Source organism: Schistocerca americana, chromosome 2 (genome assembly GCF_021461395.2).
Source record: "Schistocerca americana isolate TAMUIC-IGC-003095 chromosome 2, iqSchAmer2.1, whole genome shotgun sequence".
In the NCBI taxonomy this organism is placed as follows: Eukaryota; Metazoa; Arthropoda; class Insecta; order Orthoptera; family Acrididae; genus Schistocerca; species Schistocerca americana.
This window is the reverse complement of record NC_060120.1, coordinates 958768506-958789172: the sequence shown is the minus strand read 5'-3', so window position 1 is coordinate 958789172 and position 20667 is coordinate 958768506. Positions and strand designations below refer to the sequence as shown.

General features: G+C 42.5%; 1 protein-coding gene across 1 annotated transcript in view; it reads right to left on the bottom strand.

Annotated features, from left to right (window-relative positions):
• LOC124596147 (outer mitochondrial transmembrane helix translocase) overlaps positions 1–18171 on the bottom strand; it is a 102866-nt gene extending 84695 nt beyond the window's left edge. The window contains exons 1-2 of the mRNA XM_047135167.1: positions 17843–18171; positions 17056–17097 (exon numbers count right to left, since the gene is read on the bottom strand). Of these exons, the coding sequence (XP_046991123.1) occupies positions 17056–17097; positions 17843–17992 (192 nt within the window). The 5' untranslated portion in view covers positions 17993–18171. The remainder of the gene's footprint in view (positions 1–17055; positions 17098–17842) is intronic.
• Between the last annotated feature and the right edge of the window lie 2496 nt (positions 18172–20667).

The window sequence follows — 20667 nt, the reverse complement described above, 5'->3', positions numbered from 1 at the left end:
AGAGGCGAAAGGAAGAACGCCATGGGCCTGGATTCACCTTAATTGCACGAAGTTTATTAGACAGTGGAGTAGCCTCCCAAGAATTGGCCCATGACTGTGCAAAGTGGGATTTGATGTGAAGCGGTAAATCCGCTGCAGGAGGGGTTACAGATAACGGGGGGGGGGGGGGGGGGTAAGTAACTGCTCCCCCAGCCAAACGATCAGCGAGCTCATTACCCGGGACACCCACATGGCCCGGGACCCATAGGAAGTCAATGGAACAAGCAGCACGGTGAAGATCAGCGAGATGGTCATGGATGGCAGAGACCAAGGGATGGCGCGAAAAACACCGGTCAATAGCAAGAAGGCCACTCATTGAGTCCGTACATAACAAAACGCGGTTGTGTTGGGATTGTTTAATAAAGGTAAGGGCCCGGGAAATTGCCATCAATTCCGCAGTAAACACCCCACATGAGGGTGGCAGCAGATGATTTTCTGTTCCAACAAAGGACGTGAAGGCATACCCAACATGATCAGCAGATTTAGAGACATCAGTGTAAAAAACAACAGCATCCCGAAACTCCCATAAAATTTGGCGGAAAAAGGAACGGACCACCACCGGGGGGATGGAATCTTTCGGACCGCGGCGGAGATCCATCCGAATTCGAGGCCGAGGAACTAACCAAGGAGGGGTGGAGGGGAGGGAGCGAGGAAGACAGGACAAAGAAGGAAGCTGAAAATCACGGTTAAGAGACGCAAGGCGCAGCCCAACCAGTAAACCCGCCCGAGGGCGGGAGTCGGGTGGGCGACGTCCATGGTCTGGGAATAGGATAGAATAGGAAGGATGAGTGGGAGAAGAACTGATAGTAAGGGCATAAGACACCAGAAGCTGGGACCGCCGAACAGAAAGGGGGGATCCCAGCTTCAACCAGGAGACTATCAACAGGGCTAGTAGGGAAGGCACCGGTGGCCAAACGGATACCACGATGGTGGACTGGATCCAGCACGTGCAGTGTGGAAGGAGCAGCTGAACCATAAACTTGACAACCATAGTCCAAACGTGACAGAACTAGAGCACGATAAAGACAGAGGAGGAGGGAACGGTCCGCACCCCAAGAGGAGTGGGCAAGGAAGCGAAGGACATTGAGTTTACGGAAACGTCCTACCTTCAGGAGTCTGATATGGGGCAGCCAAGTGAGCTTGTTGTCGAAAAGAAGACCCAGTAAACGAAACTGTGGAACCACAGGCAATCTTTGTGCAGCGAGATAGAGCTCTGGATCAGGGTGGACCGTAGTACGGCGACAGAAGTGGACCACCCGCGATTTTAAAGGAGAGAATTGAAACCCGTGTGAGAGGGTCCATGCAGAGGCACGCCGTATAGCCACCTGGAGCTGCCGTTCTGCAGATGGCATCGAGGAGGAACTAACCCAAATGCAGAAATCATCCACATACAGGGCAGGGGCGACCAAGGGACCGACAGAGGCCACAAGTCCATCGATAGCAATGAGGAAAAGAAGGACACTCAAGACAGAACCCTGTGGGATGCCCGTCTCCTGGGTCCGTGGAGAACTAAAAGCAGTACCAACTCGAACTCTGAATGACCGATGGATCAGGAACTGGCGGATAAAAATCGGGAGTGGGCCCCGAAGACCCCACTGATGAAGGGTTAGTAAGATGTGATGGCGCCAGGCCGTGTCATAGGCCTTGCGAAGGTCAAAAAACACTGCAACCAAATGGCGGCGCTGGGAAAAAGCCTGCCGAACTGCGGATTCCAAGCGAAGTAAATGATCGATTGGAGATCGTCCCTCTCGAAAGCCACACTGGTAAGGGGACAATAGATCCCGAGATTCGAGGACCCAAGTGAGCCGACGGGCTACCAGCCGTTCAAGTAACTTACAAACAACATTGGTCAAACTAATTGGCCGATAGCTGTCAACAGATAGGGGGTTCTTACCAGGCTTAAGGACAGGAACCACAATGCTATCCCTCCACTGAGGAGGGAAGTCACCCTGGAGCCAGATACGGTTAAACACCCGAAGAAGATGGTGCCGTTGTGGAGCACTGAGATGTTGAAGCAGCTGGTTATGAATGGAATCTGGGCCAGAGGCCGTATCATGAGAAGAAGATAGAGCAGAAAGAAATTCCCATTCAGTGAAAGGTTCGTTGTAAGATTCTGACTCACAAGTGGTGAAACATAAGGTGACAGCTTCAGCCTGCTGTTTTTGATGAAGGAAAGCAGCTGGATAGGAGGCCGACGCTGATGCCACTGCAAAATGGGTCACAAGATGTTCTGCGAGAACTAATGGGTCCGTACAAATGCCATCTGAGAGGTGAAGGCCTGGGAGGGTGGACTGCCGATGGCAACCTTCGAGAGAGCGAAGTGTAGCCCATACCCGTGACAGAGGGACAGTGGAACCAAGGGAAGAAACGAATCGTTCCCAACATATCCGCTTGCTCTGTTTGATTAAATAACGGGCTTTAGCGCGAAGGTGCTTAAAGGTAGAAAGGCTGGCTACGGATGGGTGCCTCTTAAAGTGTTGCAAAGCTCGACGGCGATCACGGATGGCAATGGCAATGGCCATAATCCACCACGGGACTTGCTGACGACTAAATTGTCCAGATAAGCACGGGACAGCAAGGTTAGCAGCGCGAACAATCGCGTCAGACACGTCACGTAGAACGTCATCAATACAACCCGACAAAGAGGGAGATAACTCGACTTGTGCAGTGTATAGAGGCCAATCGGCGTGGTGGAAAGACCAACGAGGTAACCTGTCCATCGGGGAGCGGGAAGGGAGCGTGATAATCAACGGGAAATGGTCACTATCACAAAGGTCGTCGTGTGGCGACCAGTGTAATGAAGGGAGGAGAGAGGGAGAAGAAAGAGAAAGATCAATGGCAGAAAAGGTACCATGACCAGCACTGAAATGAGTAGGGGAGCCATCATTAAGAAGGCACAGGTCGTGGTCTGCAATAAATTGGTCTATAAGAAGACCTCGTCTAGATGGAAAGGCACTGCCTCACAAAGGATGATGAGCATTAAAATCCCCAAGGAGGAGGAAGGGAGGAGGAAGTTGCTGAAGAAGGGTGGTTAAGGCGGCAGGTATAAGAGTCCTGTCAGGAGGGAGATAAAGATTGCAAACTGTGACTGCAGAGTCTAAGTGGACCCTAACAGCAACCGCTTCCAATGTAGTTTGGAGAGGAATCCACGTGCTAGCAATGTCTGTACGGACCAACATACAAACGCCACCAGAAGCCCGCAAGGGTCCAACCCGATTTCGACAGAAAACACGTAACCCACGGAGGGTCGGTGAGTGAGCATCAGTAAAATGAGATTCCTGGAGAACCACACAAGCTGCTGAGTAGGACGAAAGAAGGGATTTCAATTCCGTAAGGTGACGATAGTAGCCATTACAATTCCATTGGAGAACCACAGAACGATGGTTTAAATGAGGGCTGAACACGCTAAATCCAGTCAAACCGCCGGGTCCCCACCCGTCACCGACAAGGAGGGGGCGACATCCATAAACGACAGGTCAGAATCCGGTTGTGAAGTCGGGGAAGAGACCTCCGGTGACACCAGAGGCTCTTTGTCCCGGTACTTATGTTTCTTCTTCTTTTCAGGCTGAGATCGAGGAGGGCTGTGTGGCATAAAGGAGCCAGCTGCAGCAAGATCAGGAACAGAAAGAGACCGGGCGACCTGGGGGCCGAGAGACCGCGGCTCTCGCGGTCGCTGCGCTGCAGCAGACCTTTGACCTGGAAGGTGCCGAGAAGGGGCATCCCGGGAGAGGCGCCCTTGACCGGCAGACGCCGAAGGAGTGGGACACTTCTCCGGCTGGGGAGGGGGAGCAGCGCCCAGAGGAGAAGGTGTGGGAGCCACAGGGGAGGGGGGAAGGAGAGGGGTCCGGGATGGGGGTACGGAAGGGGGAGGAAGGGATGAAGATGTAACCAAGGCGTAACTAGATGTCATGGACACAGGGTGCAATCGTGCATATTTCTTACGGGCCTCTGTAGCTTAAACGATCAAGGGACTCTTGTATCTTTTTTTCTTTCTTATAGACTGGGCAATCTGCTGAACGTGGAGAATGACTACCATGACAATTTACACATACAGGAGGGGGAACACAGGGACTCCCCTCATGGAGTGGACGTCCACAGTCACCACAGAGAGGGTCCTGGGAACAGCGAGAAGACATGTGGCCAAAACGCAAGCACTTAAAACACCGCATAGGAGGTGGGATGTACGGCTTCACATCACAGCGATAGACCATAATCTTAACTTTCTCAGGAAGGGTATCCCCTTCAAAGGCCAGGATAAAGGCACCAGTATCAATACGATTATCTTTAGGACCCTTCTGAACACACTGAACAAAGTGAACACCCCGCCGTCCGAGATTGTCCCGAAGTTCCTCATCAGTCTGAAGGATGAGGTCCCTGTGAAAAATCACACCTTGTACCATATTTAGAGACTGGTGAGGGGTAATGGACACGGGAATTGTGCCAAGATGGGTACAGGCACGAAGGGCCGCAGATTGGGCAGCCGAAGCAGTTTTTATCAGCAACGAACCCGACCGCATCTTGCTCAGGGAGTCCACTTCGCCGAACTTGTCTTCAATGTGTTCCACAAAGAATAAAGGTTTGACACTGGTGAAAGTATCTCCATCAGTCCTGGTGCAAACTAGATAACGGGGGAAAGGTTTTGCCCCTAGACGACAGGCCTGACCCCCCTCCCAGGGGGTAGCCATGGAAGGGAAGGCCGAAGGGGCAAGAGAAGCAGCACTTGAGGAATCAGTACCACGCAGAGAGACGGCCGCAGAAGAGCGGCCAGAGTTTTGGACCCGTATGCGTTTCATCTGCATAGCGTCCGCCCTGATACCACCCACTCCGATTAGGGGCTCTCCTCACAGGCGCCACCCAGCCACAGCAAGGGCCGTCTGGCACGGCGGCCATTGCCGGGAGTTCCGATGCTCCAGGATGACAAGCAACCACTCCAAGGCATGCATGAGGAGGTCACAGCTCAGGTATCAGAAGTGTGATCCCTGTGTGTTCAGGGGGCTCAACCAAAAGGGTACATAGCGACCCCACCACACGGGCTGGCTACCATGCTGGCTATGCACCCTAGCATCAGACAACGACGTAAAAGAAAAGGTGGAATGTACTAGGAGGGCGCACGTCGGAGACACTAGGTAAGGTGCTCTTCCCCAAATGGCTCACACTACGGAAGAGAAATTTTGGAATGGAGGTCAAACCCCAGAGGGGGACCAAGGAATGCCAAAAGGAGGAGATGATAACGCAACAAAGCCGGAGTGTAAAACCAACAGAACCATGAGGATAGTGGGGGCCAACATAAGCAAGGACACCAATAGAGGGAGAGGAGAGGGCGAGGGGAAAGGGGCATGGAGGGGAAAGGAGGGGAAGGGAAAGGAAATGCAGCTCGGGAGAGAAAGAAGGCTGCAATGGCTCGGGGCCCCATGCTCGCCACGCACGTATCCACAAAAGAGTTGTGGACCCCCTGGGGGGGAAAAGAAAAGAGCCACGCGGAAAAGAAAAGAGCCACGCGGAAAAGAAAAGAGCCACGCGGAAAAGAAAAGAGCCACGCGGAAAAGAAAAGAGCCACGCGGAAAAGAAAAGAGCCACGCGGAAAAGAAAAGAGCCACGCGGAAAAGAAAAGAGCCACGCGGAAAAGAAAAGAGCCACGCGGAAAAGAAAAGAGCCACGCGGAAAAGAAAAGAGCCACGCGGAAAAGAAAAGAGCCACGCGGAAAAGAAAAGAGCCACGCGGAAAAGAAAAAAGGCGTTTTCCTTTTTCAAATGAAAATTAAAGCTTTTATGGAAAAGAAATTCACACAATGACCATGTTGTATAGCCACATATACTGCCACGAGTTTTTATGATGTGAAAATTGGAGAATGGATTTCCCCTTTTTCACCAGCCCAGCCTGGTGTGCAGTGTGAACACCCTGGATGGTGGCTTGAGGCAGCTAGGCACAGGCTGGGCAGTACAGGTCATGCTGGACCAGCCGGCAGTGTGAATGCAGTCTAAGGACTACCCTAGACCACACTTAATGTAGAAGAACCAATCACTTTGCTCAATTTTCCTAGGCTGGAGGAACTGTGTAATGTTTAAATGTTGACCCTGTACTGTAGGCAGCTACAGTATGCCCTTTCTTCTGAAATACATCCAAATGCTGCTAGGCCACAGGCTATCCAAAATACTTTATCCCTTATCTGTCACAATATAATTTGATAAGATCCCAAAAATCTCATTTGTGTGTGCAGGTTTTTGGAACATGTTGGTAATGTGCACTGCTTGCGTGATCAATGCTCCCTATTCACTGGTAGCACTTCCAGAGAGGAATGACATCTGTCACAATTTCCCCACGATCCACCATTACTTTTCTACCCGAGAAAGTCTTCCAATTTAAGCCAATTTTTCTTAACGCAATGGAAAGATCTGTTGCACTGCCAGTAAATAAACCACTTTCCAACAGTCAAATAAGTGTTTACATTTAAGGTATTGTTTTCTACAGTAATATGCTTAATATATGCCACGTGTTGTCTCCTTTACACGTGAACCACTCTTTCCGAAAATTCTCCCAATAAACTTAAGTTTACCATTCACCTTCCCTACCACAGTTCTCACATGCTCATTCCATTTCACACTGCTTTGCAACATTATGCACAGAAATTTAAGCAACTTGACTGACAAGCAGGACACTGGTAATACTGTATTCATACATTACAAGTTTGTTCTTCCTACTCATCAGCATAGCTTACATTTTTCCTGCGTTTAGAGCCATTCATCACACCATCTTTTATCTTCCTACAGTAACAACTCTTTACACCTTACTTTACACCACAGCACCTTTAGCAACACATTCGCAGATTGCTGCCCACCATATCATTTATTTATATACAGAGTGACTCATGTAGATATGCAAATATGTTAATATGTTATTCTACTAGTAAATCTGAAGAAAAATGTTCATATAAACATAGGTCCACAAATGTTCAGTTACGGAGTTATGGCTAATAAAAGATTTTGCCTGAAATTTATTAACTTCGCTAATATGAAGCCATCATAAAACTGCACAAGGTTTAAAAAAGCACAATTTCCATTTATTTTGTTGTTATTGGTCTGATGAATCTAATAAAACATGTTCCAGATGTGTATTTGTAGTAGTAACTAAACATTTGCAGATGCTTTCTGTAAATCTAGGTATATGAACGACAAATGTCCCCTTCACCCACGGTTCGTGTTATATCAAATGAAGAAAGGGCAACCTGAGTTTCACACTTGTGATGACTTCTAAAGCCACACTGATTCATGGACATAACCTTCGCAGTCTCAAGAACGTTTATTATATTTGAAATGAGAATATTTTCAAGTATTCTACAGTAAACCAAAGTTAGGGATGTTGGTCTAATTTTGCAGGTCTACTCTTTAACCCTTCTTATATACTGGAGTCACTTGCACCTTTTCCAGTCACTTGGGACTTTGTGCTGGGCAAGAGATTCATGATAAATATAAGCTAGGTTAGGGGTCAATGCAGTAGAGTACACTTTGTAAAACCGAACTGGGATTTCTTCTGGACCTGGTTATTTGCTTTCAAATCTTTCAGTTGTTACTCTAAGCAAGAGATGCTTATTACTATGTTGTCCATATGGGAGTCTATCTGATGATGGGGTATTTGTGCAATCGCCCTGTGTGAATGTTTTCTTGAATGTGAAATTTAAAACTTCAGCTTTTGTTTTGCTAGCTTAACTGCCATAACAGACTAGTCAAAATAATACTTAATGGAAGCCTTGGGCCCACTTTTACATATAACCAGATTTTTCTTGAGCTCTCTGATAGATCTTTTGTTAAGGGGCAACAATGGTAGTAGTTGTGTGCTTTGTGCATAGATCTTTTCACAGACTTTTGCGTGTTATTTGCACATTCACTTTTGTACCAAGAATGCAACAGCCTCTGCTTCCTTAGCATTTTCCAAGTCTCGTTATTAAACCTTAGTGGGTCTTTCCCATCCTTAATCCACTTACTAGGCACATAATTCTCTAGATCACAATTTAAACTTTGCACATAATTCCTGTAGATCCATGTTACTGGAACCAAGTGATGTCAGTTCACTGTCTCGGTGAGATGCTAACAACTGTGTATCTGCTCTATCTAGCAGAAACACTCTCCCAGCCTTCTTGACTGATTTATAAGCTTTCATAATTGTTGTTGCTATAGTAACATGATCACTAATCCCCATTTATATACGGACATTGTTGATAAGGTCCAGCTTATCTGTACCTACAAAGTCTAAGATATTTCCACTGCATGTGGGCTGCCAAGCTAGTTGCTCACAACAGTTGAGAGAAAAAGTGCTCAACAGTATATTTCACATCACTGACTGTACCCCCACAATGAATCCATAGACATACCAGTCAATACTCGGTAGGTTAAAGCCACCTCCGATTACTACTGAATGATCGAAGTATTTACACACTACTGATTAGACGAATGACTAAAATTGTCACAGGGGAATCGGGTGGCTGGTAAAAGAACTTTGTCACATTCAACTTCAATATTTTTGTCAACTGCAATGAACACTCCCCTCCTTTGTCCTCTAATCCGTCCTTCCAATGTAATGTTCTATGGCTTGCTGAATAACTGAACATTATACTTCGGGTTTCAGCCAGCTCTCAGTCCCAAGAATAATTTCAATGCACAAACTTTCCTGGAGGGCAGTAAATTCGGAAACTTTATTACAAATATTCCCAACACTTTACTGACAAATTTTGACAGTTGATGTGTCTTAATTTGAACACTGACTACCCTTGATGTTTATCGACTGGAAAGTGCTCATCAGAGCATCCCAAACTAATGCATAGCCTAGAAAACCCTCATGTGCATTCCACAAGTACTCTGCTACCTGAGTGACTGCTTTCTTTGTGTAGTGCACCCCTGACCTATTAAGGGGAGTCCTTGCAAATAGTATTGGCACACACCGAAATACTGACATCCAGAAAAGCCACCTAAATAGAACTCCTGAAACACTAGGGTGAACTCCCATACACAGTTCCAAAATCACATTACTTGACTGGTTGCAGCACACATGGAAAGCTGTCATGCTCAGTCCACAGCAACTATCAGGGATCTTCTTACAAATGGCCAACTATAGATACTGAGCCGTGGCGGCTCATATCGATAGTGCCACTCTGGTGGTTTATCTTTCCTGCCACGGTCAGGGCGGTAAGCAGTTCCCTCTGGGGCCTACGCGAGGAGTAACGAGGCGAGGTCCAGTGGGGGGTGTGCTCCGGGACGTGGTGGAAGACGGTTGTCGGGTTGACGCAGCGAGTGTGGGATCTGACCTATCGCATGGAGATATACAAGTTGGCTCTGAACGGAAGACGCCGTAGCAAGCAGCGGGCGTCCTGTAATTTGTGTGAAGGAGTAACGATTTTTGCATTTGATGTCCCAGTGGTTCCCGAGAGTTGCGGTGGCTGCTTTCAGAGAAGAGAATTGGTAAGAGTTTGTGTCTACACTCTTTTCCATACGATGTTGCTGCCTGACGTTATAAACGGGTGAAAATCAGGCACTTGTATTGATTATATGGGAACTGGTGATGTAAAATTACATTTGTGATTGAGTCTCACTTGTACTGTGACAATTTAGAGGCAAAAACTGTGGTGGTTTAATTAGGTCTGGTTCTTTGCTGTGCAACTAAGAGAGTCAGTTATTTGGGGTAACTGAGAGAGCACCATTATGTTGTTCTAAGTGATACGTTCTCCACATTTTGTCTAGACCTATGGCTTTGCGAACTGAAATCGTGAGGGAGTAGACGTTGAGTAATTTGCTATTGTATTGATGGTTATGTTGTAAAGACTTCTCTGGTGTGTTAAATCACGCTCTGATTTGTAGCCAATCTAAGCATAAGTTACCATTGCTACTTGTTTATGTGCTACTGTTCTTATGATGGGCATTCATTGTCTTTTCACTGTGGGTGTGCTCACGTTTAAAAAATAAATTACAGCTACTATTTATAAGGATTGTCTAGTAAGGAAATAGCTTAAGCTTTTATCATATGCTGCTCTGTTTGCCTACCACACTGGCTTTCTATGCAGTAACTGAAGGAATGTGTATTGTGGCTCAAGATTGTAGGTTGACTAGTATTTGAACTGGTGTTGAGGTTAAGGGCGAGATCAGCATCCCGCAAACCCGCACACTGTGTGTGGTTAAATGTTCCGCTATTGGGGAGCTGGCTCTCTGTTCTTGGATTTTGTAAGGATACGTGATGAGTGCATCACTGTAGTTTTTCGCGTGCTAAATTGCGGGGTGTCAGTGCCGTCCTAGGGCTAGACTTGTGATGTATGGTATGTTGAAAGGGAATTAACTGTACCAAACTTAGGACAGCTTTTAGTTTGTTTTAGGTCTGCACATGGAATGATGATATTTTGTCGATTGCGGCAATAACTTCCTGTGTGGGGAGATCCTCTGAGGGACTTGTACTGTACTGCCATATATGCTTTCACCAGTCAAATTTTGAATGATCTGAATAACCGAACACCACCCATTGGGATTTTTTGTGATCTCTCAAAGGCTTTTGATTATGTAAATCATGAAATTCTGCTAGACAAGCTCAAGTATTGTGGCATGAGTGGGACAGTGCACAAATGGTCTAATTCGTACCTAACTGGAAGAGTGCAGAAAGTTGAAATAAGTAGTTCTCTTAACATGCAAAGATCAGCACATTCCTCAAACTGGGGAACTATCAAGAATGGGGTTCCACAAGGGTCAGTCTTGGGTCCTTTGTTATTATATATTAATGACTTGCCATTCTATATTCTTGAAGAGGCAAAGTTAGTTCTCTTTGCTGATGATACAAGTATAGTAATCACACCTGAGAAACAAGAATTAACTGATGAATTTGTCAATACTGTCTTTCAGAAAATTACTAAGTGGTTCCTTGTAAACGGACTCTCACTGAATTTTGATAAGACACAGTACATACAGTTCCGTACAGTGAATGGTATGACGCCATTAATAAATATAGACCTTAATCAGAAGCATATAGCTAAGGTAGAATATTCCAAATTTTTAGGTATGTCCATTGATGAGAGATTAAATTGGAAGAAACACATTGATGATCTGCTGAAACGTTTGAGTTCAGCTACTTATGAAATAAGTGTCATTGCAAATTTTGGTGATAAACATCTTAGTAAATTAGCTTACTACGCCTATTTTCACTCATTGCTTTCATATGGCATCATATTTTGGGGTAATTCATCACTGAGGAATAAAGTATTTATTGCACAAAAGCGTGTAATCAGAATAATAGCTGGAGTCCACCCAAGATCATCCTGCAGACATTTATTTAAGGATCTAGGGATATTCACAGTAGCTTCTCAGTATATATACTCTCTTATGAAATTTGTTATTAACAACCAAACCCAATTCAAAAGTAATAGCAGTGTGCATAACTACAATACTAGGAGAAAGGACGATCTTCACTATTCAAGATTAAATCTAACTTTGGCACAGAAAGGGGTGAATTATACTGGCACTAAAGTCTTTGGTCACTTACCAAATAGTATCAAAAGTCTGACAGATAACCAACAAGTATTTAAGAAGAAATTAAAGGAATTTCTGAATGACAACTCCTTCTACTCCATAGAGGAATTTTTAGATATAAATTAAGAAAAAAAGAAAAAACCAAAACAAAAATATTAAAAAAAATAAAAATAAAAAATAAAGAAAAACAAAAAATACAAAATAATAAAGTTGTTATATTAACTTAAGTATGTTGTTAAATTAACCTAATTATGTCATGTATTGGAAAATTCGACTCGTTCCACATCATTACGAAATATCGTACTCATGATCCATGGAACTAGTATTAATCTAATCTAATCTAATGTTGCAGTGCAGTCCATCTGAAACGTGCTGCTTAAAACTTGGGACTGCAGCTCTCTGATGTTATATATTACTGCTTAATCTTAAATGTCTTGGGTGTAATATGGTTGTTGAGGATTATGTAATTAATTTATGGTTCCTTAAAGGAAGTATTTCGTTTTAAAATATGTGCTCGGTCAGAGCCTATTTAAATATGATTTTAACTCATCACTCAAATTTCCTGGTCTTGCTTTCTTAAAAGGCTTTCAGTTAAATGATTGCTATTTGCCTGTTTAAATGTTTGAGTGACTTAAAGGAAAAGAATATTATTTTGTAATTTGTACTGATTGTTCCTTTTGGGTACTACCTGACTTGTGTGTTCAATAAATGAGTGTCTAGTCAATGGTGATGCACTGTTCTATTGCTAGCCTACCCCTTCCACTCCACAGCCTATTGAGCTGCTTTGTGTCAAAATTGTGTTCAGAACACCTCTCTGATCTGACACCTCAGGCACTGTAACACTCTTCAATTTTTCTAGTAATACATAACAATAACCGTAAATTTAGGCATACAATTACAATTTGAATGGTGTCACAGTTTGTCACTAGAGTATGCGAGTAGTAGCACCTGGGCATGGTGTACCAAAAGCCACATTCAGCAACACTGCAACCTGGCCACATGAACTGTCTGTACCAATTATTTGTCTTTATGATTATAAAGATGTTTTCCATTGAGCTGGAAGAGGTAAAAAGGCACTGAAGTGGCACTGGTAGATATGAAGATTTGACTATGACTATGACTGTGGCTCTGTGCTGATGAACTGTACTGTATTTTGCGCTCTTTGCGTATTTTGCTGTTTCTACAGGACATCTGCCAGTTTCCTGAATGCATCAGCAACCAATTGTCGACACTATGTTAATGTTGGATGACAGCTTAGGAATGATATACACACCTGGAGATCAGATAACGGGAATAAACTGATTGATAGCTACTTAACCCATCAGAATGAGCTGTCACACTTCTCTTCGCAGTCAGCATGCTCTGCTATTTCAAGTGCCAGGTGGAGACAACACTTACAGCTGGTAATTTAACAACTATTTGATTTCACTGTTTCTCCGTATAGTACTTTGTGACTGTCAAACTAGTTGCAAAAGTGCACATAGGAGTGTGCAAACTTTCCAACCCAACACTGCATGCTAACAGATAGCATATGAATGTATCCAGAGCAAACTCCCATCTGTTTCCACCCTATTCATACTGTGTGCACTGATAAGTGCAGGAGGAAGAGAACCCAGATAACAGTGTGGACACACCTAACTTAGAAGACTGCAATTAGGAAATTAAAGAACAACATAGCAGCAGCAACAGGTAGCATTTCAGCAGAAATTTCTAGCAGGCTGGCTCTGAACTGGAAAGGAGTAGCACGAAACTGGTTAATCCAACATGGGAAGAAGAAGAAATGCCTCAAACATGGAAAGAGGGAATTAGATGCACTATATATATACAAAAGACGACCCAATGGAATGCAGTAATTACAGACTGATCACACTGTTTAATCTGGGAGATAAAATCCTCTCTAACATATTCCACAACTGACCTCTTCCAACAGTACAGAGGGGAATAGTCTTACGAATGTGGATGTAACCCTGTCGAGTCTGCCATCAACCAGATATTTACTTCAAAGCAAAGTCTAGAAAAAAGGAATATGGGATCACAACATATCTTTTTATTGATTTTAAAGCAGCATATAACAGCAAAGACCGAGGGCAGCTGTCAAGCTTTAAGTGGATTGGGCGGAAATACGGAAGCGTCCGATCCCACCCGTCTGCTTTGACCCATGACGTCACAAATATGGCGGAAACAAAAACACACACACACACACACACACACACACACACACACACACACACACACACACTTTCCACAAGAAGCCTAATGACACTAACGGGACAAGCGTAGGAAATGGGGTGTTTTGGGTGGGGGGCAAACTAAATATAAACAAATTTAGACGCCTTGCGTAGCTACAATATGTAAGTGAAGACAGCCATGCATGAATACCCACCCACCTCCCCAGGGGTCGTAACCCCTGCAACCCATAGAAGATGAAGATGCTTCAGTAGCTGATTAGTGTGTCTTTTAAAAAAAAAACCTCACAGGATAGAACGAACAGAACAGAACGATAAATATAATCAACTAAAACAGAAATTCGAGGAAACAGATAATTAAAATAAGTAATAAGTGTTTTTAAATTTAAAAAATCTCACGAGATAGAACGAACAGATCAGAAAAGTAAATAAAATAAGATAAAACAGAACTGGAGACAGCCACACTCAAACCAAACTCTGTGCCGTCATGACGTCACACACGACAACACCCTTACGTCACGGGTCAAAGACGACGCGTGGGATCGGACGCTTCTGTCGACCCGATTGGGCAGTACAAAAAACTGCTAAGGATAGTAAGAATGACAAAGACAAATGCAATGTAGCATTAAAATTAATGAATGTTGTCAGTACCATGGAAATTAAAAGCAAGATGATGCACTGGCATGCCCACTATTCAATGCCATCTTGGAAAAGACAAGAAAAGAAAATATCTTTAATAGGAGAAGATTTTTCTTACATCTGTGCCGATACTGGCCTATGCAGCCGACAGTGACGTAATAGCAAGAACTCTGAAGGCAATCAAAGGGACATTCACCCTAACAAGCCAGCAGGAATGTAGGACTAAATATTTAAACAAGCAGAAAATATATAGCTGCTGGGAAAGCACACAGGAAGAACACGGATGCAAAAAAGACAATGGTTAGTTATCCATTTGAAAGTCATTCCGAGTACATGGGTTTGACAGTAACCAGTCATATCTCCTATAAAATAAAGCAGGGACTAATTGCAGCCAATAAAGCTTATTTCACCTTAACGAAGCTTCTCTCTCCTGACTAGAATCACAAAACTAACCACCTATAAAACTCTAATCAGCACAGTGGTTACAGACACCTCTAAAACCTAGGCTCTGACAAGCAAAGGATGTTGAATAACTTGATGCATTCAAGAGGGGATACTCAGGAGAGTCATCAGCCCAATTTGCAAAAGGGAAAGTTGGAGGACAAGATACAACCACAAGTTGTATGCCATCTACGAAGATCAGCCCGTTAGAAGAAATGTGAAGTCATCTAGACTGAAATGGGCTGGACACATGACTGATATGGAAATATCAAACAAGATTTTTCCAGTGAATCCAGGTGGACAGAGAGAACATGATCACCCAAAAACTAGACTGGAGGACAGAGTCATAGAACACCTTTAGAAGATGGGTTAAAGGAATTGGAAAATTCTAGCAAGGGACCAGAATAAATGGAAGGAGATAGTTGAAGGACCCAAGACTCTTGAGATGCAGAGCAGCAGAAAAACAGACATCACTGTCTCTCCCTTACTCAACTGTCAAATACTTTGGGGTCGTTATTAAAGGCCAACTTATTTGAATTAAACAATATTAGCTTCTCTGGTATTCAGAAACTTTCTTAAGCACTATTACCCAGTTTAGGATTGAAACTGAAGGAGTTGACCATTGTCATTCCAAATTTACCACAGACAATAATGACAAAACAATACTGTGTGCAGCAGCATAATTGATGCGTCATATTGCTGCACTGTGTTTGGGTTAAAATAACTAATCACGCAGTTCCTGGTCATCACGGCATTATCTACAACTCTTTCAAACAAACACTATTCACAGTTAAAGGTAAGTACTTTGTATGAGATATAAGCAGCAGTATAGTAATTTTAAAGTGTGATGGAGGCCAATAACCTCCACAACACTGCTGATCCCCTTAGCCACAGTGAACCCTTTCTCTCTTCTCTCTGTTCACCTTTCCAATAGGGTTCGGGAACAAATTTACAGACTAGTTGAAGCTGTTACTACATTCCACAAACTATAGAAATTTGAAATTAGTTCGTTCTTCAGTATTAATTTCAATCAACAACTTTCATAAAGATCAGAAGGGTACTGTTGGGTGTTTCATTATACGTGACTCCTGGGGAAAAAATATTGCAAATAAAACTGGGAGCAGTATGTGATTACATGTGACTTACGATGTTTAGCTGACAGGATTATGGTTTTAGGTCAAGAAACTGCAGGGTCATCAATTACTAAATGTAAACATGGTCTGTAGTAGGCTGTAACATGATTTTTGTTTAAGTGTGCAATTAACTAATTTCGACTGCTTGTCACTGTCAAGCACTTCTAAAACCAACTTGGAAAAGCACTACATTGTCTGCATGCATCACACTTTTAACACTTCACACAAATCACGTAAAGTGTTATACATGTGATTCATGCATAGAATGTAGTGCTTTTCAAAGTGGGTTTTACACGTTCTTGACAATGACAAGTAGCTGAAATTAGCTAATTGCATGATTAAATATAACATTACAGCCTACTACGGACCATGTTTGCATTTAATAAGCATCTGGAGGCTGTGGATTCTCACAAATACAAAATTTTAAATAAGGGTGTGGATAAAATCAATTTACAAGTACAAAAATGTCTGAATTCAAATAGGAACAACACACTTAATACATTCAGCAGCACTTAAATACAGAGCTAAATAAGACCACCAAAACAACAGATACCAATAAAAACAAACTGTTGCTGTAAGCTATGACAACAAAAAAGCAAAACAAACATTTAAAAAGAGACCACATTATAGATATACTATTACTGCAGAATAGTTTGTGACAACAGCTATATCAGAATCAAGTGAGTGGCGGCTACTTGTTTACAGAACAGCTACTGTAACAACCAGAGCACAAGTTTGGTCACAACTTCTGCTCTGTCCACAATTGTCACCCCACTTCACTACCTCATCTTTAATTACCAGTCCACTACAGGCAGCAATTACTGCAGTCTAACAGCTGTGATTTCTTCTAGGAATGTATGTGCCTTTTTTGTTTTCCTTGCACCGAATCTATGAACCTAACCACAAAATTGCTTAGAAAGGTGAGAGGACACTACTGTGATGTGACCACAATACTTCACGTTAACTGGGAAGACATAAATACAATGTGGAACTGCATGGGTGCTGCTAACAGAGCACAATACCTGCAGGTAACTGAACAGAAAATGTTCTCTCTACCACGATCAGCTGCCAATCACTTCATTCTATTCCAGAAATAGCAGCAAACTTGCAGGTTCTACCCACCTCATTCCCAGTTATTCCAAGTCGTCGAAGATGTTCCAAAGCCTAAAAAAAAATAAAAAAAAATCAAACTATGAGTCAGGAGTAAATTTACTGAAGTAACAAAAAGAAGCAATCACATACCATTCACAGCAAGAAGATAAAAAGGAATTCATAATCAATGCTCAGCTAAATTTTTGTACACAATTACACAATACTATTATTTGTATCAAATCAACATTGTGAAGTTCCTGCTTTTAATAAACTGAAATATAAAACCACGTACAATGTTTAATAGAAGTAGTTACTCCCAACCATTGAAACCATTCCACACAGAGTCAACCTTTATAAACCATAAAATAGTGTCAAAAATTTATACAGCACTCGTCTTTAAATCAATATGTAATAAGTAGCGAATTAGCCAAAATTGTATTTTTTTTTTTTGAGGGGGGGAAAAAAAAGTGCAGAAAAATCTGAGAAAATTTCTGTCAGTAACCTTAATATGGCAGCTTTTCGAATTTTAATGTCTCTTCAACAGAAACATGAGGATCTTTCAATTTCGTTACATTCTATAAGCAAACAGATGCTGGTTACCATGATGTGAGTAGCTAATGGCTGTGGTACAGTAACAACCAAACAAATTACTTTCTCCTGAAAATGCATACTGTCCCTCTCTATTTTCCGAACACACACATACACTACATTAATTATTAAAACTGCTCTTATCACACAAACTCGTTCTGAAATTACAATCAATCCAAATTCGTGCGTGTATATTTACAAAAGAAATTACGCTAGCTTTGGTACTTGCCCGCTTTTTGGCGTTCTTCTTCTGATTATTGGTTGGATCCATCTGATTGATCATCCACCTTACGCTATAGTAAGTAACAGCCCCAAATAGTGTCAGTCTGACTATTAAGCTAATCATTTCAAATCTTAACATCGCGTGTGACTCGCTCATGTTAAATAAGTGACAGTTTTGCGGCGACGGAAGTTAAAGAATTGCCCAATCAAAATTACAACCAACACATTGGAGTATGCTACTACCCAATTTTACACTTCCCTTGATAGCTTGAACAGCAATAATCAAAGGAACGGGGAAAATCCAAAACTTTGTCAACGATGTGCACACAAATCAAAGATACCAACCAACACGTGAACCAGAGATGTGACACAAAGTCACAGCTCCAGTCAGTTAAGTTAGAAATTTAGTTACTGGCTTACTGCAAGAGACGCTAGTAAATACATTTCTGTTTGTGCCAGTGCATCAATGAAGATTTAACAGATGTTCATACAAAATAATGGGGATTCAACTTAGTAAATATAAGTTATGGTAAAAAGAAGAGATAATAAGGAGTGCATGAAGACCAATTCACACTAGACGTCATCACGTCGGTTCACGTCACGTCAAAACATCCACAATGCATTTTAACTGGCAGCATTCACACAGGTTGTCAACGAACCGTCACGTTACGTCATGTGATATAATCAGTGATTTCCCTACTAGTATAGAGATCACTGGATACAATGATTTCTCGGAGAGAAAATCATGATCGCGGCGCCGTCCACTAACATCGGAAGTTCACCTATTTTCGGCACTTCACATTATAGCAGTGGATTCTGTGTTTTTACATCTTCTTAATACTTATTCTATCACTGTGCTTTGTTTCGTGGCAAATTGCAAACGTTGCAAGTGTTCCATGACGACTTGGATATTTTTTTATGCCCAAACCTAAGTACAAATATAGTCTTAAGTAAAAAATGTGCTATACTGTGGTCACAGAAACCTTGCTAAAGTTTACCATAAGACTTTTCTTTCCACATATTTTGACTGTATACCAGTATGAGGAAGAGCAGCAGCTGTATACATTCAGAGAATCTTAAAACTTAAAAAAAAGCCGCCTGATGCATAGCAAAACTAACAACAAAGAATTTCTACAAAAACAAATTCAAAGGATTGAAAATAATAATTGTATCAAGTTTCTACATATAAGAGACAATATTTATTTTAATGATAAATTGTACAGCATCTTTAAACAGACTTTTTAGAGCCACAGCACAAGAAATAAAGCAAAAGATTGAAAATGGCAGATAGGGACACTACAAATGCAGGAAGGTTACTTTTATAACAGACTGACACTTAGTAGAAAAGCATAAAGGAACTGGGCAGCTTCAAAAGAAAACTGAAGAAACATCTCATTTCTATATGTTGGTATAAGGTGCAGCAGTACTTGCAGGTAAATGTGTAGGACAAATGTAAAGTTGAAAGAAGAAAAGGGAAAACAAAGTGTAGCGCCAAAAATACAGAAGAGAACATATAGAATATGTGTATCTGTTGCGAATACGATTTAAATGGGTTTTCGCTACCGTGAACTGCGACTATTTGGGGCAACTTTGTCTCAACAGAAAAAAGATTAATTATGTTCCTCCAGAGATTATGCTGAAGATACTGGAGCTCCAGTTGTTTCTATAAACTTCGCTAGCTTGTAAAACCCCATTCTAAATACTCCAATAAACGACTATACGTGTTTAAGAAAATCGCTCTTATCTAGTCACAGATTTGCCAAGTGAGCCCGTATACATTCAAACAATGTTTTTCAGTTTAACCTCACTTTGAAGCAGACGCAGTTCTTATTTGTGTGTATTTGAGAGTAGTGAGAACGGCCACAAATGCAGAAAATGCAGTCCTGGCAATGACTTTGCACTGTGATTAAAGAAGAAGAAGACAAGACTCTGGTCCAGGGTATGGCTTAGAAAGATTTCTCCATGAAAATATTCTAAACTCTCAGAACCCAATGATTACATCAACGTCCTTCGAATGGACAACGAAACTTTTTAAAACTTATTAAGTCCCTCCTAAAAGAGCAAACTTGCCTGTCAAGTGCGCTTTCATGTAGCCACAGATGTGTCAAACAAATGCGTACACATACTAAAGGCCCATCCACACGCAACGATCTGTCTGCGCAAATGTCTGCGCACATCACATCTGCACAGACAGATCGTTGCGTGTGTACAGAAGATTTGCACCAACCTGAGGTGTGTGCAAACCTGGATGTTGGAGTTGGAGGTTTGAGCGAAACCTCTCAAATCTGTGGGTTCAAACCACATCTGCGCAGACAAGTTGGAGCGTGTGGACAGGAGATCGCCGCAAATCTGGCGCGAAACAGCTGTTTGCTCAGTATTTGTACGCACAGGGCATTAAAATGGCTGATACTCGTCAGTGTTCTCGGGAGTTTGTAAGCGAATTCATTGAAATATATAGAAACCACCCATGTTTGTGTGAGATTAAAAGTAAAGAATATAGTGACCGACACAAAAAGACAGCAGCATACAATGCTCTAATTGAAAAATTGCGGGCAGTTGATGCCTCGGCAAACAGAGAAACAGTAACAATAATAAAAAAAAAAATTCGTTGCGAACTCTGTCTAGAATTCAGAGTGGAGTTTTGTATCGTGTAACAAAAGTTTGTAACAGGTTGCTTCCACACAGTAGCGAACTGAAAATGCCTACTCAGAAACAAAGTAAACCATAGTTCACTGGCCATGTAGGTACACTCCTGGAAATGGAAAAAAGAACACATTGACACCGGTGTGTCAGACCCACCATACTTGCTCCGGACACTGCGAGAGGGCTGTA